General features: G+C 36.4%; 1 protein-coding gene across 1 annotated transcript in view; it reads left to right on the plus strand.

The window, feature by feature from the left end:
* LOC114456233 (phospholipid phosphatase 2-like) overlaps positions 1 to 18,671 on the plus strand; it is a 28,518-nt gene extending 9,847 nt beyond the window's left edge. The window contains exons 2-6 of the mRNA XM_028437867.1: positions 9,855 to 10,006; positions 11,367 to 11,629; positions 13,917 to 13,974; positions 15,916 to 16,092; positions 17,832 to 18,671. Of these exons, the coding sequence (XP_028293668.1) occupies positions 9,855 to 10,006; positions 11,367 to 11,629; positions 13,917 to 13,974; positions 15,916 to 16,092; positions 17,832 to 17,981 (800 nt within the window). The 3' untranslated portion in view covers positions 17,982 to 18,671. The remainder of the gene's footprint in view (positions 1 to 9,854; positions 10,007 to 11,366; positions 11,630 to 13,916; positions 13,975 to 15,915; positions 16,093 to 17,831) is intronic.
* Positions 18,672 to 19,489: the final 818 nt, after the last annotated feature.

Raw genomic sequence — 19,489 nt, forward strand, 5'->3', positions numbered from 1 at the left:
TGACTTTGTTCATTTGTCACTCATGGATTTATTCATTTTGGCTCTGAACCCTGTCATCTTATCCAGTGTGGATCGTATAGGCCACTCTGGTGCACCGTCCATAAAACCGCTGTCCATGCGAGCTGCTACATAGTTAGCATTAAGGTGGAAAAGCTCCGCTGGAGGCTAGCAGACCTCCGCTGATCCAAAAACTCTTTCTTGCACAATTTGCACACAACTGGGCTTTAGTTTTCCATCCGGTGTGTGTGTTTTTCTTTTTTTTTTAACTAAAATGAACGCACTCAAAGACTTCTCAGACTTCTCAGATTCTATTGTTGTAGCCGGTGCATCGGTATTATGGGTATACCGGGAACACGTGCAATGGAGTAAGGTGTGTTCAAGAAAAAAAAGAAGCCATTACCGCAATTCATTTTTATTAGTGCGTTGTTTTTTCCTTTCATTAATTTTTCGCAATTAACGCGTTAAAGTGACAGCTTTAATACAGACAACCCTGATAATTTAATTTCAGGTGCTATGATTACTTAAAGCAGGTAGACATGATGCATGCTGCTTTTACATGCATCGGTCGCTCTGAGGAGCTTGGTGAGGTGATGTCACCTGTGCATAGGTCTATCTAGTAAATTTCTTAATACAAATGATTACCAAACTTTGTGTGATGGAAGATGATCATTTCTTCAGATAAAGACATAGTGTAGGGCGGGTCTCAACGATCGATAAATCAAAGCTCTTTTGCTCGAAAAGAGATGTGAAAGATTGAAATTGCTGCTTGAAATTTTGTTTTGCTCTCTACTGTAAAGTTTCACGCATTGCATTGTGGGATGTAAAGTCCCATAAACTGATGCACAGAAGTGTTTGTCCTTACCCTGATTTATTGTATTTCTTTTCAAGACAAAAAGGAAAGCGATTACCTCAACACTATTTTGTTTCCGATGTTCCCTGTCACACCGCATCATTCCGTGAGACTTTCAATTTTGGCCGGATTTGGATTTTTCCATGTAAACGCCGGAGTAAACATTCGCTATTGTTTTGCTACAATCTGTGAAAACAATAGTAATGTGTTGGAAAGTCAATTTGGTAGAGTTTTTGGAGGCAAACAAAGGAAATGACAGTAAGAATGAAGTAAAATACGTGTATGCATCCATCTACCGGACTCCACATCCCACAATGCAATGTGAGAAACTTTTCTGAAAATGTCATCAATTCAGAATGTCAGTAATTTCAACCTTTTACATCTTTTTTCAAGCAAATTATTTCCGATTAATTGATCGAGGCCTACAATATGGATTTATTTGATAAATATCTGATTATTTTGTAAAAAATATTTTCTCCGATACATTTATTAATGCACACTAGGAAAGAGTTACAATAAATGCTGGAAGGCTGCTCTGTTTTATTTACAATCTTTCATCAACAACTTCTGCTGTTCTCTCAGGTTCATTTCCACCTCTACTGTACGTTCTACAAACTAATACGTGACCAACATTTGATTTGATGTGAGACTCTTTTAACTGAAATTTTGCACTTGAAATGGCAAAAACCTGCTGAAAAAAGTGCTTTGTTTTCTTTTGAACAAAAAAAAAAGTGTTTTGCTCAAAGTGTTGTGTTGGACTTTCCCAGGAAAAGTCCTCCACCTCACAGGATGTGATGCACTTGTGTTGAACGTCAGAGATTAAATGTCTAGAGAGCTGATGAACAATGTGGTCCAGATTAGAACAAAAAAACAACAAAAACCTGCTGGAAACTTCATTTTCAACTGAAACACAGCACAAATGTTTAGCGTATTAAAAGCTGCTAAAACGTATGACTTTTGCAAGCGTTTTCTTTCTTTTTTTTAATCCGCTTCAATGATGAGAAACATTCGTCACTTCCAGCTGTGAGCTAACAAGATGAAGACCTAACAGAAAAATGATCATCTTGTCATCTCATCTCATCCTGAATAACAGGAACACTTCCCCCTTCCCGTAGGGTCAGAGGTCAAGGGGAAGTTGTACTTGTGTCTGATCCCAAATTCCATCCTGTGTGTTTTCTCAAAGTGGAATCGGGGCTGCGCTGCTGCCAGAGGAGATTGTGAAAGTGTAAAACAACACTTTCTCTTCTTCCGTTTTTATCTCATCAGTGACTTTTCTGAACTCATCAAACACGTGAAATGTCAGAGCTGGAAGATACAGGATGAAACATTTGCACTTTTTCACCTTTGGAACAAAACACGTGATAAAATGGTGCGATTTTAGCCAAAAAATTATTATATTCAAGTAGGGATGTAAGGATACATCTTAAATCGATTAGTAAAAGGGGATTAAAATTGATTGTGCTTCGATATTCTGCGTAAACAATAGTGGGTGCTGTGATGGTTTTGTTGCCGCTAGTTTTGGCACAGATGCACACTCGACTGAACCAAGAGCAGCGGCGGGTGAAGACAAAAAACGGCCCGAAACCTTCCAACCCGAACGAAGCCGATGTCTCTTTAAGCTGCAACCCGTTTCAACGCGACACTATTGACGTCCGCGCGCGCATGTACCGTAAATCGGTCCGAGGCCAATCTGCATCCATTATTGCATCTTTCGCGCGCTAATCAAAACAAGTCACCTGATTTCACGCGCAACATCCGAACCCGGTCCGAGCCGTGGTATAACAATCGAAATTAAGCCCAAACCGTCGGCACAGAGCGACACGCGATGCACAGCATCAACACACACATACACATACTGACAGACACACATTTCTATTCAACTTTGCATGGTGATAAATGACGAAATGTGCATTTTGTTTTGGTTCAAACAGTTTGTAAGCAGATTATAAGAAGAAAATGTCAATAATGTTTTTTAACCAATACAACATAAATAAAAGAATAACAATCTGTATTTTGAATAATGTCTTTTTTCTCCACAATATGATCTCTATGTATTCAAATTGAAAGGAATTGAGTGCATCATTACATCCCAGTCTTTTATTTAAAGTTTTTTTTTTTTTAATCGGGATTCGAATCAAATTGTTGGTTAAGTGTTTCCTTGCACCCCTTGTTTTTTTTTTGGTCTCCTCCCCCATGTCATGTATGAACTCAGCACCTGCAGGTGTGAGGATGTAAGATCACACTCAAGTTTTACACAGCCGAAACAGCTTGGGGTCAAATTAACCCCAGAGGAACGCCAATGCATGCAATGTGTGTTCAGCACATTTAAGAAAAGATCATCGTGGTAATTTTATGGCTAATCAATCGTACCCATCAAATTAGGTAAGGTCATGAAATGTGAACCAAAGAAAAAGTGTAAATTATCTTTTAATTCATTATTTGAACATCAGCAGAAGATATTTGTAGGGATACAACTTTTTCATTTCTGATATGATACCGATATTGCAGCCTTGCGTATTGGCGGATACTGATATTGATCCGATATCAGCATGAATCATACATAATTTTATTTATTTATTTTTTCTTCAATAAAAAAAAACAATAATTACTTATTTTGTAGTGTAGAATGTTAGAAAAGACTTGATCAAGTGATGTCAGTCAAACAGAGAACGATAGTCAACAACAGTAGGTATGAGGAAAAACTGACCCATTTATTATTAACCAATTGGTTACACACATTTTATCCTTCAACATAATATCTACAGTATCAGTTTTCAGGCTGATATCGGATCGGGACACCCCTAGATATTTACCTAAAATAAGTTAATAAAGCAGCATTTGGAGCATAAAGAGCCTGAGCTCTTAAATGTTCTCGTCCATCAGTTTGGCAGTGATGTGAATCAGCAATGGAAAGCTTTTGGAACATGATCATGGAGAAAGTTCTCCCACCAGCTCAGGCCTACAAAAGCATACCAGGCATTCTGTCACAATAGAGCAGATAAACAAGCCGCTCTGATAATAGGAGCACAACATGGGCTCGGCTCCCAGAAACTCCTCAGGCCAGTTTAACACAAAGTCGGGGGTTTGACTTCCTTTCTGTTTCTCTGCTTAAATAAGCAAAGCGCTGTGCTGTGCAGGTCATTGGTCAGCTCTGTGCTTTCACAGCTCCACCCCATCACTGTTCAGCCCCTGGAGAATTGAGTTAAACAAGCATTCTCTTATCTAAATGTTATCCGTGCACCCTGCAAAACAAACGCTGGTTGGCCCGACTTCAAAGAAGAGCAGAGAGTGCGCTCGACCTGCTGGGAGAATGGATGTGCTGAGCAGTGGGAGGTGCTTGCCTGTCATGGAAATAAATGACATTTAGAGTAGAGGCCGCTCGTCGTGGAGGATCAGTGAACAGAGATCACGTTGGCCTGTTCAAAAGTTCAAAACAATCACGTCACTCATTAGATCTCAGGCCTGACATTGTTTATTGGAAATAAGAAAAACAGATTGACAGAGCTGTGAACCCCCTCAGGAAAAGTGACTAAAGTAACGTTACTGTAATGAAGTTACTTTTATGGGTACTTGTACTTTTTGAGTTTATTTCTAAATCCATAATATTACTTGTACTCAAGTACATTTTAAAGAATTGGTTACATTTCTACATCCAACCGTTACTTAGTAAATCATTTTTTTTGTGATAATTTTTTTTTTTTGCATTTCATGGCAAAATAAATGTACTTGAAGGAAAACGAAAATGAAAACACTTGCTGGAACCGAAAATTGAAAATGAGGAAACCAAGGAAAGCACAGAAAATATTTGTATTCTGGCATTAATAAAATGCAACGTTTGCAGATACCTTCAACGCCTTCAATTAACAAAGGCAACCAGAGCTATTGGTTGCATATGTTGTCATACTTGATTATTTTATACAGTTTTTGTACACAGTAAACTATAAACACTCCAACATGATGCATTGCCACAGTGTGGATGAACCTCCACTGCTGATTATAGATCAGCACATACCTTTACATGACGTCATCGTCTCCCACTGATTTGTATGTAGTGTGTTTCTGTTTTGCCATGACATGCACACACAGGAAACAATCTGTTTGTAGACAGCAGCCCTTATTAGCTTCACGCAGTAAATATACAGCTGCTGCTCCGGTAAACGAACGTCATCGCTGCTGTCCACCTCTGCACCTCAGCAGGAAGTGCTTAAAAACAGGAAAACTATTGAAAAGGCCTGAGAGTAGAACGTTTGTAGATTAGACGATTGTCCTGCTGAGATTTAAGAGACAGTTTTATCTCCTCCAGCTTCTGTGTTGTGCTGATGCTTTTGTGAGGAACTGTAAAAGTCTGACTTTTCACTGCATCCAGGACAAAGGAACGGACGCTGCCATTACAACCTCATAAACGCCAACATTTGTAAAGCAGCTACATGCAGAGATGACAAGTAACAATCTGTACTTTAGTACAGAGTATTTATTTTTTTTTTGGCGACTTTTTACTTTCATTCCTTACTTTTTTTTTTTTTTTTTTTTTTTTAAACAAATATCTGTGCTTTCCAATCCTTACTTTAAAAAAATGAGCTTGTTACTTTTAAGACCTTCGAAGATGACGCCACAACGTAAAAAGACACAAAATGTTGGTAGCTTGAGTTTTTTTCTGTCAGGCAGGTCCCTTAGTTTTATGATTCACATTTTCAAGTTCTTAAAGCAGAACTAAGTAACCTGTGCTTAGCGTTTCCCCTAAAGTCATAAAAACTCTGCACCCTCCACCACCTGCCCCACCCCTCAGCTACATGCGCACCTTTGCTCTCCCAAGACGGTAGCAACCGATCACAGAAAAATCCTATACATAATATATAATACAACGGTGACACTAAGGGTGCTTTCACACATATAGTCCCATGTGACCATGTGAACAGTATGAGGAAGAGAGACAAGTGAAATAAATGAATGACGTGGGAGTAATATGGAAAAGAGTGTGTTTGTGTGCTGACAAAGCGGCTCTGAAAATGGATGGATGGATATTTGTGTGTGTGCTGCCTGATGGAGCACTGGGTTGCGTGTGTGTGTGCATTCCTGTTGTCGTGACGACAGTATGTGTGTATTGGGCTGCCATAAAGCGGTACGTCTTGCCACTGGGTCGGAGGCAGGGAAAGTTGCAGGTGCTGTTTTCTGGCCAGAGACAGCAGGGAGAGATGAAAGACCCCCCTCCCAATCACCCCATAAACACTTATATTACCCTCACAGGGACTACGAGAAGGATTTATTAATGTGAAAAAGTTATTTAGTTCTGCTTTAAAGCAGCATTTGCACTTTTTTTTCTTGACACTTTTTATTTACAAGTTGTATTTATTGTGAGTGCTAAATTCTCCAGGTGTTCAAAGGTAACAGATTTAACTTGTTTCCATGTACCAGTATTCTACAAGAATAAAAGATATGGAATTTGCTGGTTTAAAAACCCTGTTTTATTATTGAAGGGACATTTGTTTTACTTTTTATTTTTTTAACTTAAGTACATTTAGTAGCATGCAATTTGTTTTACTTTTACTCAAGTAAGGGACCAACTTCAATACTTTAACTTTTATCAGACACACAATTTACTCCAAAACACACAAGATGACTACAAAAATACTGAAAATTATACAAAACATTTATTTGCAATAAAATACAAAAAGACACCTAAAATGCAAAATCACAGAAAACAACACAAATTGAATCTTAAAACAAACAAAATGACAGATAAGTAGACGACAACAGAAATTCACAAAAATGACTCCAAAAAACATAAATGACCAGAAATTGCACAAAAAGACAATAAAAAAAATACACAAAATTACAAAAGCTCAAAATGAGAAAACACAATCATAGAGTAGAATAGAATACACAAAAATATCAGAAAAATAAACTCCAAAACACAAAATGACAACAGAAATTCTCAAAATGACTCAACATACAAAACAGCAACAACAATATACAGAATTAGGGAAAAAAAATAATACACAAACCGACAAAAAGAAAAAAAAATGATGACTATTACTCCAAACATACTCCAGTAACACAAATACTGTATATACATAATGAGAGAAAAACAATTATTATTATTTTATTTTATTTTATTTATTTTTTTACAAGAAATCACAAACTTTTTGTTCTTTCCTGTATTATTATTATTATTTATATTTGTTATTTTAAAAACTGAGACAATATTCTAATATTTTGGCCTTCAAATTAGAAAATGACCTTTTTGTGGCACCAACTGTACTTTGAGGTTGCCATTTCTGTGCTACTCTTTGAAACAAGTGTCATATTTTCCGTTACTTACATTCAAATGTAAAATTATGAAAGGAAAGTTATTTTTATTTTTTTATTTACATTTAGTAGCATGTACTTTTTTTTTTTTTTTTTTTTTTTTTTTAAACTTTTACTCAAGTAAGGGACCAACTTCAATACTTTAACTTTTATCAGTCTTTTTTATTGAAGTATCTATACTTGTACTTGGGTACTGAAGACTCAAGTACTTTTGTCACCTCTGGCTACATGTACAAACTGAGTCATGTGCTTAATCCTCCTATTGTCCTCACAACACATTTTGGTCTCCTCCCCCATGTCATGTATCAACTCAAAAGTATCAACTCTGCACCTGCAGGTGTGTGGATGTAAGATCACACACACATAGTTTTCTGGGGTCAAATTGACTCCAGAGGATCACCAATGCATGCAAATAATAATAAATACCATAATGATAATGTCATGCTAAAACAATTTTAACCATCAACTTAGGAAAAGTCATGAAATATGATGCAAAAAAAAAAAAAAAAAAATCAACTATTATTTTTTTTCAAATTGACCCCACGGATAATAAGAGGGTTAATGTGTGTGTGTGCGTGTGTGCGTGCGTGCGTGCGCGCGCGCGTCAGGCCGTTCAGTGCCAACGCTGACCCTCATGTCAGAGGTGATAACTGTCATGATGCGTTTCCATGGTGACGGGCACTTCCTAAGCAGAAAGTCATTGAGAGGCAAAGATGACATATTTATTGGCCAAGGCAGAGCTGGATTTTCTGGCTGTGGCCCAAAGACAATCAGTGTGTTTCTAGCTGTTTCCTGAGCTGCAGCTCATTGTGCCACAGTTGGAAAAACTCACGAGCAACACGTTTGGTCCCAGACAATCAGTTCCTCCATTTTGGCACAGAGAGTATATGTTTTTACTGATTTTATAGCTTTGTATTGTTGGGCTGTTTGTTAGTAAGCAGAGCTGCTTTAGCTCCAATCTCAGGTTTTAGCCTTAGACCGTAACATGTGGCCCTTGGTCTAATTTTGTTCGGCCCCCAAGTGCAGACACACAATTAACTCCAAAACACACAAGACGACTACAAAACCACTGAAAATTGTACAAAACATTTATTTGCCATAAAATACAAAAATACACCTAAAATGCACAATGACAGAAAACAACACAAATTGAATCTTAACACAAACAAAATGACAGAAAAGTAGACGACAACAGAAATACACAAAAATGACTCCAAAAAACAAAAAAAAAAGATGACCAAAAATTGTACAAAAAGACAAGAAAAATACACAAAATTACAAAAGCTCAAAATGAGAAAACACAATAATAGAATAGAATACACAAAAATATCAGAAATGACGAAATGACTCAACATACAAAACAGCAACAACAATATACAGAATTAGGGAAAAAAAATACACAAATTGACAAAAAGAAAAAAAATACAGACTTACTCACACAGAAATCACACACAACTCTTTGTTCTTTCCTGTATTAATATCTAGATTTGTTATTATAAAAACTGAGACTATATTCTAATATTTTGGCCTTTGAATTAGAAAATTACCTTTTTGTGGCACCAACTATACTTAGAGTCGCCCAACTAGTGCTACCTTTGAAATAAGTGTCACATTTTCCGCTACTTACATTCAAATGTAAAACATAATTTTGTTTAAAAATATGAAATGAGATTTTCATTTATTTTTTTCTAAATAAATAAAAGAAATCTTAAGCTGGGCTGAACATATTCCACAGCCGTTGGAGTTCAGTGTCAAAGTGCAATGAACTAGGGATGTCGCGATACAACACTTTACAGTACGATACCGATATTGCAGCCTTGGGTATTGGCCGATATTGATCTGATACAATATCTACATGAATCTTAAATACTTTTATTACCTATTTTGCATTGTGGAATGTTAGAATAGGCTTGTTCAAGTGATATTTCTTTAAACAGAGAACAATAGTCAGATACAACAGGTATGAAAAAAAGAAATTTCTTTAATATTAACCAATGGGTTACCTACATTTTACCCTAAAACAAAGAATATTCTACAATTGAATAAAATAATATATATGTTAAAAAAGAAGACCTGGACTAGTAGTCTAAATAAATCAGATAAAAAGAAAAAAATATATAGATTTTTAAAGTGCAAAAAGTAGTATAGTGTAAAAATAATCACTACCGGTAGTTTAACTTAAAACATAAGCCTATTCTACAATTTAATAGAATAAATAAAATAATAAATTACAAGTCCTTGGAAAATAACCTCAATGAATGGAGTAACAACTAATTTTGTATCAGAGTGTTTTTATCTGAGATTTTAAATCTAGGCTGATATATAATCTGCAGCCATTTTTTTTGCTGATATCAACATCAGATCAGTTCATCCTTACATTGAATGTATGAATTGGAAAAACAAGCAATTTTGGTTTTATGTAATTAGAAAAACTTCTTTAACACTCATTTAAAAACCTTAATTGAGGAGAAACTCAACAGTATTGAGTTTTTTTTTTTTTTTTAGCTTACTACAGTTATTATTAGCTTTTTATAATGAAGTAATTGAGGTAATCTGTAAAGATGAATAAACATATAACAGGACAAACCAATGGTATTTTCAGTCACTTTCAGGGGGTGAGAGATGCAGTTTTTTTTCCCACAGATAAACAGGTGTGCAGTGTGTTCTTGTCATTTATCCATTTATTCTCTCTCTACAGCGGCTCTTCCCAGTGCCATCCTCACTCTGAGGTTCAAACCTTACCAGAGAGGGATCTACTGCGATGACGAGAGCATCAGTTATCCATACAGGAGAGAGACCATCACCAATGGAACTATGGCTGCAGTCACCATCACATGCTCTGTGGTCATTGTGAGTCCACCCTCATACCCCCATACCCTCATACCCTCATACCCTCATACCCATACACCTGTGCAGAAGTGTGAGCACTCCTCATTACTGCTCCACTGGAAACCATTTAGAACTTTTCTTTCAGCGTACATGAGGGACAGTCTGAAATATTCCAGAATTCACTACAAATGGGAATTTGAGTCATGCAGACGAGAGGCTGACATTGTGTTAGGATTCCCACGGTTTGACAGTGTTCCCATGGGATGGAAGTAATAATGTTTTTTAGCTCTGAACCAAATCTTTGCGTTGCACTTGATAAAATTCATCAAAGACCAAATAGTTTAGCTCAATATTTAGTTTGCTGTGTGGATGTTGAGTGTGTGATCAGTGTGATCAGCTGTGAGCCTCTTACTGTCCTAATAGCAGATGATACATGCTTCCATGTCTCTAAAACATCAGAAAGCTCTCCAATAACACAAGATAAAGTCCCTAGATTTGTTACTACTATGGAGAAAAACAATCTCCAAGAGTTCCACAGTGTGCACCTTCGCGCAAAGTGTTCCCAAGAACACCAGTAAGTTTTGTTCAGGAGGGGAGGGGCGAGCGTGGAGCGTCTAAACATTCTACATACTGCAGCTTTAAGGGAAATATTATGTAGTAGTTTGAGGAAAATCGAGGGATTTTGTGAGAACTTTGATGTTTTTGTTAACATTAAAAATGACAATCATGCAATATAAGAACTGGGAAAACACCTGTTTCATTTACATCATCTATGAAGTTTTCACTGTCTCCTGTGGGCCGAATTGGATGCTTGAAAGGGCCGGATATGGCCCCCTGGCCATGAGTTTGACACATGTGCATTAGGAGGGTAACTATTAGCTAATTGCAGGGTGGGACCAGGTTTGGCTGATGCGTTGCACATTCAACCGTTGCCCGATTTCTTGAAACGTTTTGTTGACATGTCGGTTGTCAAACATGGAAATTTGCGTATTTTTGGCGTTTGGGGAATTCTTTACTGACTGATGGAAAAACTACATTTTTATGGTGATTGGAAATATTGAGACAACAGGCTCAGAGTTGTTGACATTTATTTCAGTCACTTCTCTAAACACATCATCTAACATCAAACCGATAGTGATTTTCTAAATTTAGATGCAATAAATCAAGCTGTTGCTGGATTGTGGGAGAAGCACTCGGAGGATACCCACGCACAAAAACCAGATCGGCCTGCAGGTTCCAACAAGAAACTTGTTGTGAGGAAAATGTCAAAGAGTAAAAAAAGTTCCATAACAAAAATAATCATCGTGTGAAATTACAGACCTGCTGCAAAGATGCGTTTCCTATTTTTTCGTCAACTGTAACAAGTCTGTTCTCTCCACAGATCACAATAGGAGAGGCTTACCTGGTGCACACCAAACGTCTGCACTCCAACTCCCAGTTCAACCAGTATGTGGCTACCCTTTACAAAGTGGTTGGAACCTTCCTGTTTGGAGCCGTCGTCAGCCAATCGCTGACTGACCTGGCCAAGTTCACCATCGGCCGTCCCCGTCCACACTTCCTGTCAGTTTGCGCACCGATCAGCTGTAACGGATACATGCTGCAAATCAACTGCACTGGCAACCCACGCAACGTGACAGAAGCCAGGTGTGCTGCATTCCCACCATTCACTGTCCCAGCACCGCACCACACAGGAACCATGACCTTTACAAGCACAACAACATGACATCACACATTTAACCCTGAAAACTAATATGTTACGTTAGGTCAGGGGTGCCCAAGTCCAGTCCTGGGGACAGGCGCGTCTCACCCGTGGGGGATGGGGCAGATGCCACATCTGCACTTTTATAAAAACAAATATTCATCCCCCTCACTATTTTACAGAGGGATTCGTGGTTAAAGCTGCAGTTTGTAGAATCTTCTCTCCGCTCCGCTTTTCCCTTATTCCCTTACAGGTATATTTTGTGAACGCTCTTAACGACTATTTTCTCAATAGAGACATAGCGTCAAATGTAGGGACATAAATGCACGTATCACTCTGTAGTTACTGCCCGTCGGCTTGTCCCCGCCACAAGCACACACAAAGGGGGCTGTGATCTCAGCTCCCTGAGGGAAAGCCACATTCAGACTGTAAAATGAATTCACCTTTAATAAGCTTCTCTTAGGTTTACACACGATTTATCCTGTCTGTTCTCGCTCTCCCTCTGAAGCCAGTGTGTGTGTGTGTGTGTGTGCGGCGGACCTCCACAGTCATGGAGATTCGCGCAGTTAACCGCAGTTTCAAAGCCCCGATCTCATAATGGCAAAAATTAAACTGTGCTTTTTGTGCAAAGTTTAAAACATTCATAAACGTCTGCTTCACTTGTTGGCAAGAGAATCAGATCTTTTTATTTATTTATTTTTTGCAACTTTCTTTTGATTTGTTTTTGAACAATCATAAAATTAGAAGGAAAAACTAAATAAATCAATTTAAAACAAAAGAAAAATACAATAAAAATAAAATTACTCATATATATTTTTTTTTTTTACAATCCACTGTTAACCTTTTTTAACATTTTTTTTTAATCTTTACAGCGTACATGTTAGGCTGGAAACTTGCACAAATACATTATATTAACATTCAACAATATATATTATATCCCAACATTTTGATTATTTCTGTATTTACGTTTTTCCAGTAGTTAATTATTTTTTAACACTTCCAGAACAAATGATTATGATCAGGGTTGGGGTCAATTATTGTAATTAAGTTTTCAATTACCCATGTTCAATTACGATTAAAGTGAGCAGCATTTTTTCCAATTACAATTGAATTACATTTATTTTTATTTAAAAGCGCTTTTCAAGTGACTCACAGACACTTTACAGGTTAAAAACATCAATCTATGATCTAATTTCTTTCCCATCTGTTGGTTACCTTGTTAGTTTTACTAATCAATGAAAATATAGGTTTGGATATTTTGGGTGGAGGCAAAGCAAAAGCGATCTGTTCCTCCTCAGTGTTTGTGAGTTTATTCTGTTGCTTCTCCACTTCGGTCTGCCTTTTTCCGCTTGATTTGCCGTGTAACCATTGTGCCCAACGCTGTTATGGGAACTTTTGGTGGAACGTCCGCAAATGCACGTTTATTACTGACGGTCCGTGAACGCGCCTGACTTCAGTCGAGCAGCCAATAGAAACGCCCAAAACAGCTCATGGAGCCCACGTGTTTGTAGAAAGATGGCTGACATCCAGCATCATGCTCCTGGATTTATGAACTTCATTTACAGAACCATGAGAAGCAGATTCACTGTACACTCAGAACACTTTGGACTACAATATGCTCAAAGATGATTATGGATATTTGACCAAATGATGCCAAAAAAAAAAATTTACAAACTGCAGCTTTAAATAAGCAAAATGTGCCAAACAAAAATGAAAAAATGTAAGAAAACAAGTGGTATTTATTGGGCAAAAGGTAGCTTATTTGGATGAAAAAAATTGTTAAACAAAGGGCAAAAATGTGATAAAAGTGTCAAAAACAACTTGCAAAAATTGATAAAAAAATTAGGAACAAAGGAAGTTGCAAAATGGTTAAAGAAAAAAGTAGAAAGGGGTTAAAAAGTTCCCCCTTTTAAGATTTTCTGGGGGAATAATAGTTAAAATGAACACAAAGAGCCACATGTTGAGTATCAGTGACTTAATAACAGCTTTATCATGGTTTTAGTACATTAATTTAGTAAACTAAATTAGGAGTCGATGGTTGCCCTATCCTTAGAACGCCCTTGCCCCCTAACCCACATATCTTACATGCTACCCTGGTCCACCACAGATGATTGTAAATACTGTAACCGTGTCATTTTGAATTGCAAATTCTGAAAGAACTCTAATAAAAACTATAATAAGGATTGGACAATCTGCAGCATTTCTAATCACTGACATCTTTTTGTCCCTCAGGTTGTCCTTTTACTCCGGCCACTCGTCCTTTGGGATGTACTGCATGCTCTTTCTCTCGGTATGTGACACTTTGTGCTGCTGTGAAACCTCTGTTTACGAAAAACATACACGAGTGAACCAAAACAGCGGAAGGTGGCCAACGCGGTGGTTTGGCTCCACATTAAAAACACCATTGTTGTAGTGTTACACATGAGACAATGAGCGGAAGGGAAAACGTGAGATGGAATTGCTCATGTTGGGATTTTAAGGTATTCTATTACGTTAGCTTTCATCACATGAGTCAGTGTTTTATGCTTTGGTGATGATGGCTTGTTCAACAGCCAGTGTCAAAGATAGTGTAAATCATATAAAGCTAGATTTAATCCCTTTTTGTATGTTATTTAATCATTTAGAGAAAATGGGTTTGGATTTGAGTAATACACACAAAACATTTATGTCCCATATATTATTATTAGTATTATCATTATTATCCCCCGCCACAAAGTGAGGTTTCAGGGTGTCAATACCTCTTTTTTTTTTTTTTTTTTTTTTAATGCTTGTTGTCTATGACAGTTGTCTATTTCACAGACAACTGTCATCAAAAGCACACTGCATTTTTGTGTGTGTATATATATATATATATATATATAAAACACAAAACAGACAGAAACAGAACAAAAATAAATACATAGATAAATAAATAAATTGGGGATAAATAAAAAGTGTAAATGCCTTTCAATACCTAAATGGAGTTCGAAAATGAGAAGTGCGCAAATATTTTTTCCGGAGTTATTGCCCTTGCTCCGTTTTTTTTTTTTATTACTCTGTTTGAGGTATCGTCAAATGAGACAGCTTTTCTTAGAAACCATTTAAGACAGTTAGAAATTTTATATTCTGACGTGATAATATTTTCTTATACATCTAAGTTCTTCGATTTAGGACATTTAGGAAAAGGTTGTGAGTTTTAAGTATGTGCATTATATTTGCAGTAGTTTTTATGGTCTAATGATGGTCCTAACTCAATTTTTTATTTTTTTAAATTTTTAAAAAAATGCCTTGCTATAGCCCTACTTTTTATTTTGGGTGATTTTAGTTTTTTGTCATTTTTTGTGCCTTACTGCTTTCTTAGCCATGTTTAATGACAACCAATCTGGTGAGTAATGTCTTCTTGTTATTTTTATAAACTTTTATTTATCCAGGACAACCAAATTAAGATTATTAATCTATTTTACTAGTGTTTACTGAATTATTATTATTATTATTATTATTATTATTATTATTATTATTATTATTATTATTATTTTTAATAACAATAATTAATATAATATCAATAATAAAAGGAACATAATGCAAATATTCAGATGCTGAAACTTGAAATACTGTAATTGTTAGAATACAACTATTTCCTAATGTGATAAATGGTTTTAGCCTGGCAGATATGTAGCAGATGTTTGGCATTTTCACCCTTTCCATGTGAAAAGTGGCCAATTCTGCGCAATCCCCAAAAACCTACATTTTGACACAAAGATCATGTTTCCACGTCAAACAGAATCAAAGTAATGGTCAAAATGAAATTTGCAATACGGATGGCGGCCATCTTGAAATTTGCTTCACGGACAATTTACGATATTTTAAGACATATTATTGAATAATTTCACCCTGAAAACCATTCGCCACTGAGATCATACTTTTATGGTAAATAGAACCAAAATGGAAGGCAGCCGTCTTGGATTTCTTGATTTTTCAGGGAGAACCGTTGGTTTTCCAGCGTGGATCCCATTAAAAATGGATTTAGCATTCTCCAAAAAAAAAAAAAAAAAAAAAAAAAAAACATGTACAAATGTCCAATGTGCTTTCTTGTGGAAGTGAACATGTTTGTGACATATCTGCTGGGCTATTAGGTTTTACATGTGTGTTTTATCTTATTTTCCTCCCCTCTCTATATATTTTCAGTCTTTAGGTTCTGTACTTACAGTAATGATCATGTGTTTAATCAGTTGTCCATCCGTGTGTCGTGCAGCTCTACGTCCAGGCCAGAATGCAGGGGAAGTGGACCCGACTGGTCCGGCCCACCATCCAGTTCTTCCTGGTGGCGTTCTCCTTCTACGTGGGCTACACACGGGTTTCTGACAACAAGCACCACTACAGCGACGTGCTGGTCGGCCTCCTGCAGGGAGCGCTGATCGCTGTGCTCACTGTGAGTGCTGACTCAGCATTCTGTGCATGAACCGCAGTTTCAAAGCCCCGATCTCAGAATGGCAAAAATTAAACTGTGCTTCTTGTGCAAAGTTTAAAACATTCATAAACGTCTGCTTCACTTGTTGGCAAGAGAATCAGATCTTTTTATTTATTTGTTTTTTGCAACTTTCTTTTGATTTGTTTTTGAACAATCATAAAATTAGAAGGAAAAACTAAATAAATCAATTTAAAACAAAAGAAAAATACAATAAAAATAAAATTACTCATATATATTTTTTTTTTTTACAATCCACTGTTAACCTTTTTTAACATTTTTTTTTAATCTTTACAGCGTACATGTTAGGCTGGAAAAATGCACAAATACATTATATTAACATTCAACAATATATATTATATCCCAACATTTTGATTATTTCTGTATTTACGTTTTTCCAGTAGTTACTTATTTTTTAACACTTCCAGAACAAATGATTATGATCAGGGTTGGGGTCAATTATTGTAATTAAGTTTTCAATTACCCATGTTCCATTACGATTAAAGTGAGCAGCATTTTTTCCAATTACAATTGAATTACATTTATTTTTTATTTAAAAGCGCTTTTCAAGTGACTCACAGACACTTCACAGGTTAAAAACAACAACATCAATCTATGATCTAATTTCTTTCCCATCTATTGATTACCTTGTTAGTTTTACTAATCAATGAAAATATAGGTTTGGATATTTTGCGTGTAGGCATCTGAGCCTTTTTTGTGTCTGTATACGCCACCATTTACATTTTTTTCAAAGCTTGATATGAAACATACTTTAATAATTGTTAACTACATTAGTGTAGAACGTTACATAGAACTGTAACATGGTTTCTCAGTTTTGCATTAAATTATAATTAACAATTTTTTAAAGAATTTTAATGGCAATTAGGGATGTCCCAATATAACTTTTTTATTTCCGATATGATACCGATATTGCAGCCTTGCGTATCGGCTGATACTGATACTGATCCAATCTCAGCATGAATCATATTTACTTTTTTTAATATAATGTAATATAATATAAAATATAATATTTTTTTCTATAATGAAAAAATAATAATGACTTATTTTGTAGTGTGGAATGTTAGAAAAGTCTTGATCAAGTGATGTTAAACAGAGAACAATAGTCAGCAACAGTAGGTATGAAAAAAACTGACCTATTTATTATCAACCAATTGTTACGTACATTTTAACCTTCAACATAATATCTACAGTATTCTACAATTGAATAAAATAAATAAAAAATTAACTGTGAAAAAAAAATATATATACATATCAGAGAGTCTAGAAATCTGAATCCGATATTTGTTTTCAAGCTAATATCGGATTGGTAAACCCCTAATTACAATCAAAAAGTCAATTATCTAAACTTCATTACTATTTAAATTTGATTACAACAGCAACAGATTTTTTAAATTACAATTACGCCATAACTGTAATTACTGATCAATTTACGCAATTCCAATTATAATTGACCCCAATGATTAATATTTACTGATCCAAAATTTCTCCAGCATGGAAGAAGCTGATTCAAATATTCCCTCCATTTTAGAGAACCAGTAGTCACTTGGTGGTTCTTCCAAATATTTGGCCAATCATGACTTGATATTTCCGTGGTCACTTCTGCAGGATCAGATCTGATGGGAGGCTGGGTTTAAAAATGATTCTTAACATTTGTTCCACTCACTCTCCGTCTTCTCTCTCAGGTCCGATACGTGTCGGACTTTTTCAAGCATCGTCCTCCACTCCTCACACGACCAGAGCAGGCCGAGGTCCAGCAGCTGGAGCATAAACCCAGCCCCCAGCCGTCGGACTCCAGACCTGAAAACCACTACAACTGCTCCGGTCCTGCATGAGCTTCTGACCGCAGCTTTGTTACAAAAAGGACATTCAGAGAAAGATCAGGGGTGGAACCTTCAAAGTCCCTGAACCAGTTGGAATAGAAGCTCGTCTGAGTGTGTGTTTTATACATATTTGTATGTTTTTAACGTTCAGTTATCTGGTTTTGGCATGTAGAGCTTTTTTTCTTCTTCTTCTTCAGATTTGTGTGATGATTGATGCTGTGAGTAAAAGTGACTGACTGGTTTTTTTTTTATAACCCCACACATTTTTCTGTCGTTTGAAGAGCAGCTGGACCTCCAGGGCTGAACGTGTTACACAGGTTTTTAATCAACACTGGAACTGGCTGTCTCTATTTTCCTGTGATATTTTTTAAAAACATTTTTTTACGTGTGAACATGTTAAAATGGACTGTTTTTGATCCTGTTTTTACCAATACTGTACTGAATGAACTGCATAGGCTTTCCATGAATGTGTTATTACCACTGATCAGCGCTGATATTACAAAGTGTTTCTTTTTGGCTGATTGTTGCTTTGGTTCTTCTTAAGTGAAAAAGAACTTTGCTTTTCACAGTAAAAGGCAAACAGAGGGTAGACACACCTATAACTACACGTCTTTGTGACACTGTAATCATTGACGTCCCACAGTTGGCCTGTTTTTTTTTTTTGTACATTTGTTTTCATAAATAACAGCGTCTGTGGTCATATCACTGTGTAGCGCGTGTTCAATCCTCCCCAACGCTTTGTTTTCATTGAATTTTCCAGGTCGGCGTGTGGAACATACTAACGCAGGATTCGTGTCTGAGCCTGCCGCTGACAGTTGTGGGATTCCTCTGCTCCACAGGAATGGGGTTAACGTCAGAGGTGTGTCATACATTAGAGTGGAGGTTTTTTTTTTTTTTTTTTGTACCTAAGATCAACCAAAATCTAATGTTCCACATTCAAATTCACCCAATACATTCAACACAGCTTCCACCCACAACGACGCACGAGTATTATTGTTAGGGATGTCCCGATACAACTATTTCACTTCCGATACAATACCGATATTGAAGCTTTAAGTACTGTATTGGCCGATACGATGCGATATCAGCACGAATCATACATACTATTATGACTTATTTTGTAGTGTGGAATGTTAGAAAATGCTTGATCAAGTGATGTCACACATACAGAGAACAATAGTCAACAATTCAAGTTCATCAGTTATTTTTTATATATATGTGGTGGGGACAAAAACAAAAACTTATCGGAGCGCTTACATCAGAGATTTGTTTTCTGGCTGATATCGGACCGATATCAATATCGAATCAGGACACCCCTAATTATTGTAAAGACGAGCTAAAAAAAAAAAAAAAAAAGATGCATCACCAGCAAATTTGATTGATAACATTAGTAATATCAGGCGCTAACTGACTAATGGTCACATCCAATTAGAATGGGAAGCTACAGTGGTTGGTGAGCCACTGGGATAAAAATATATATATATATATATTTTTTGTGAAGGAAAAAAAAAAATTGAGAT

The sequence above is a fragment of the Gouania willdenowi genome, chromosome 22, assembly GCF_900634775.1.
Source record: "Gouania willdenowi chromosome 22, fGouWil2.1, whole genome shotgun sequence".
In the NCBI taxonomy this organism is placed as follows: Eukaryota; Metazoa; Chordata; class Actinopteri; order Blenniiformes; family Gobiesocidae; genus Gouania; species Gouania willdenowi.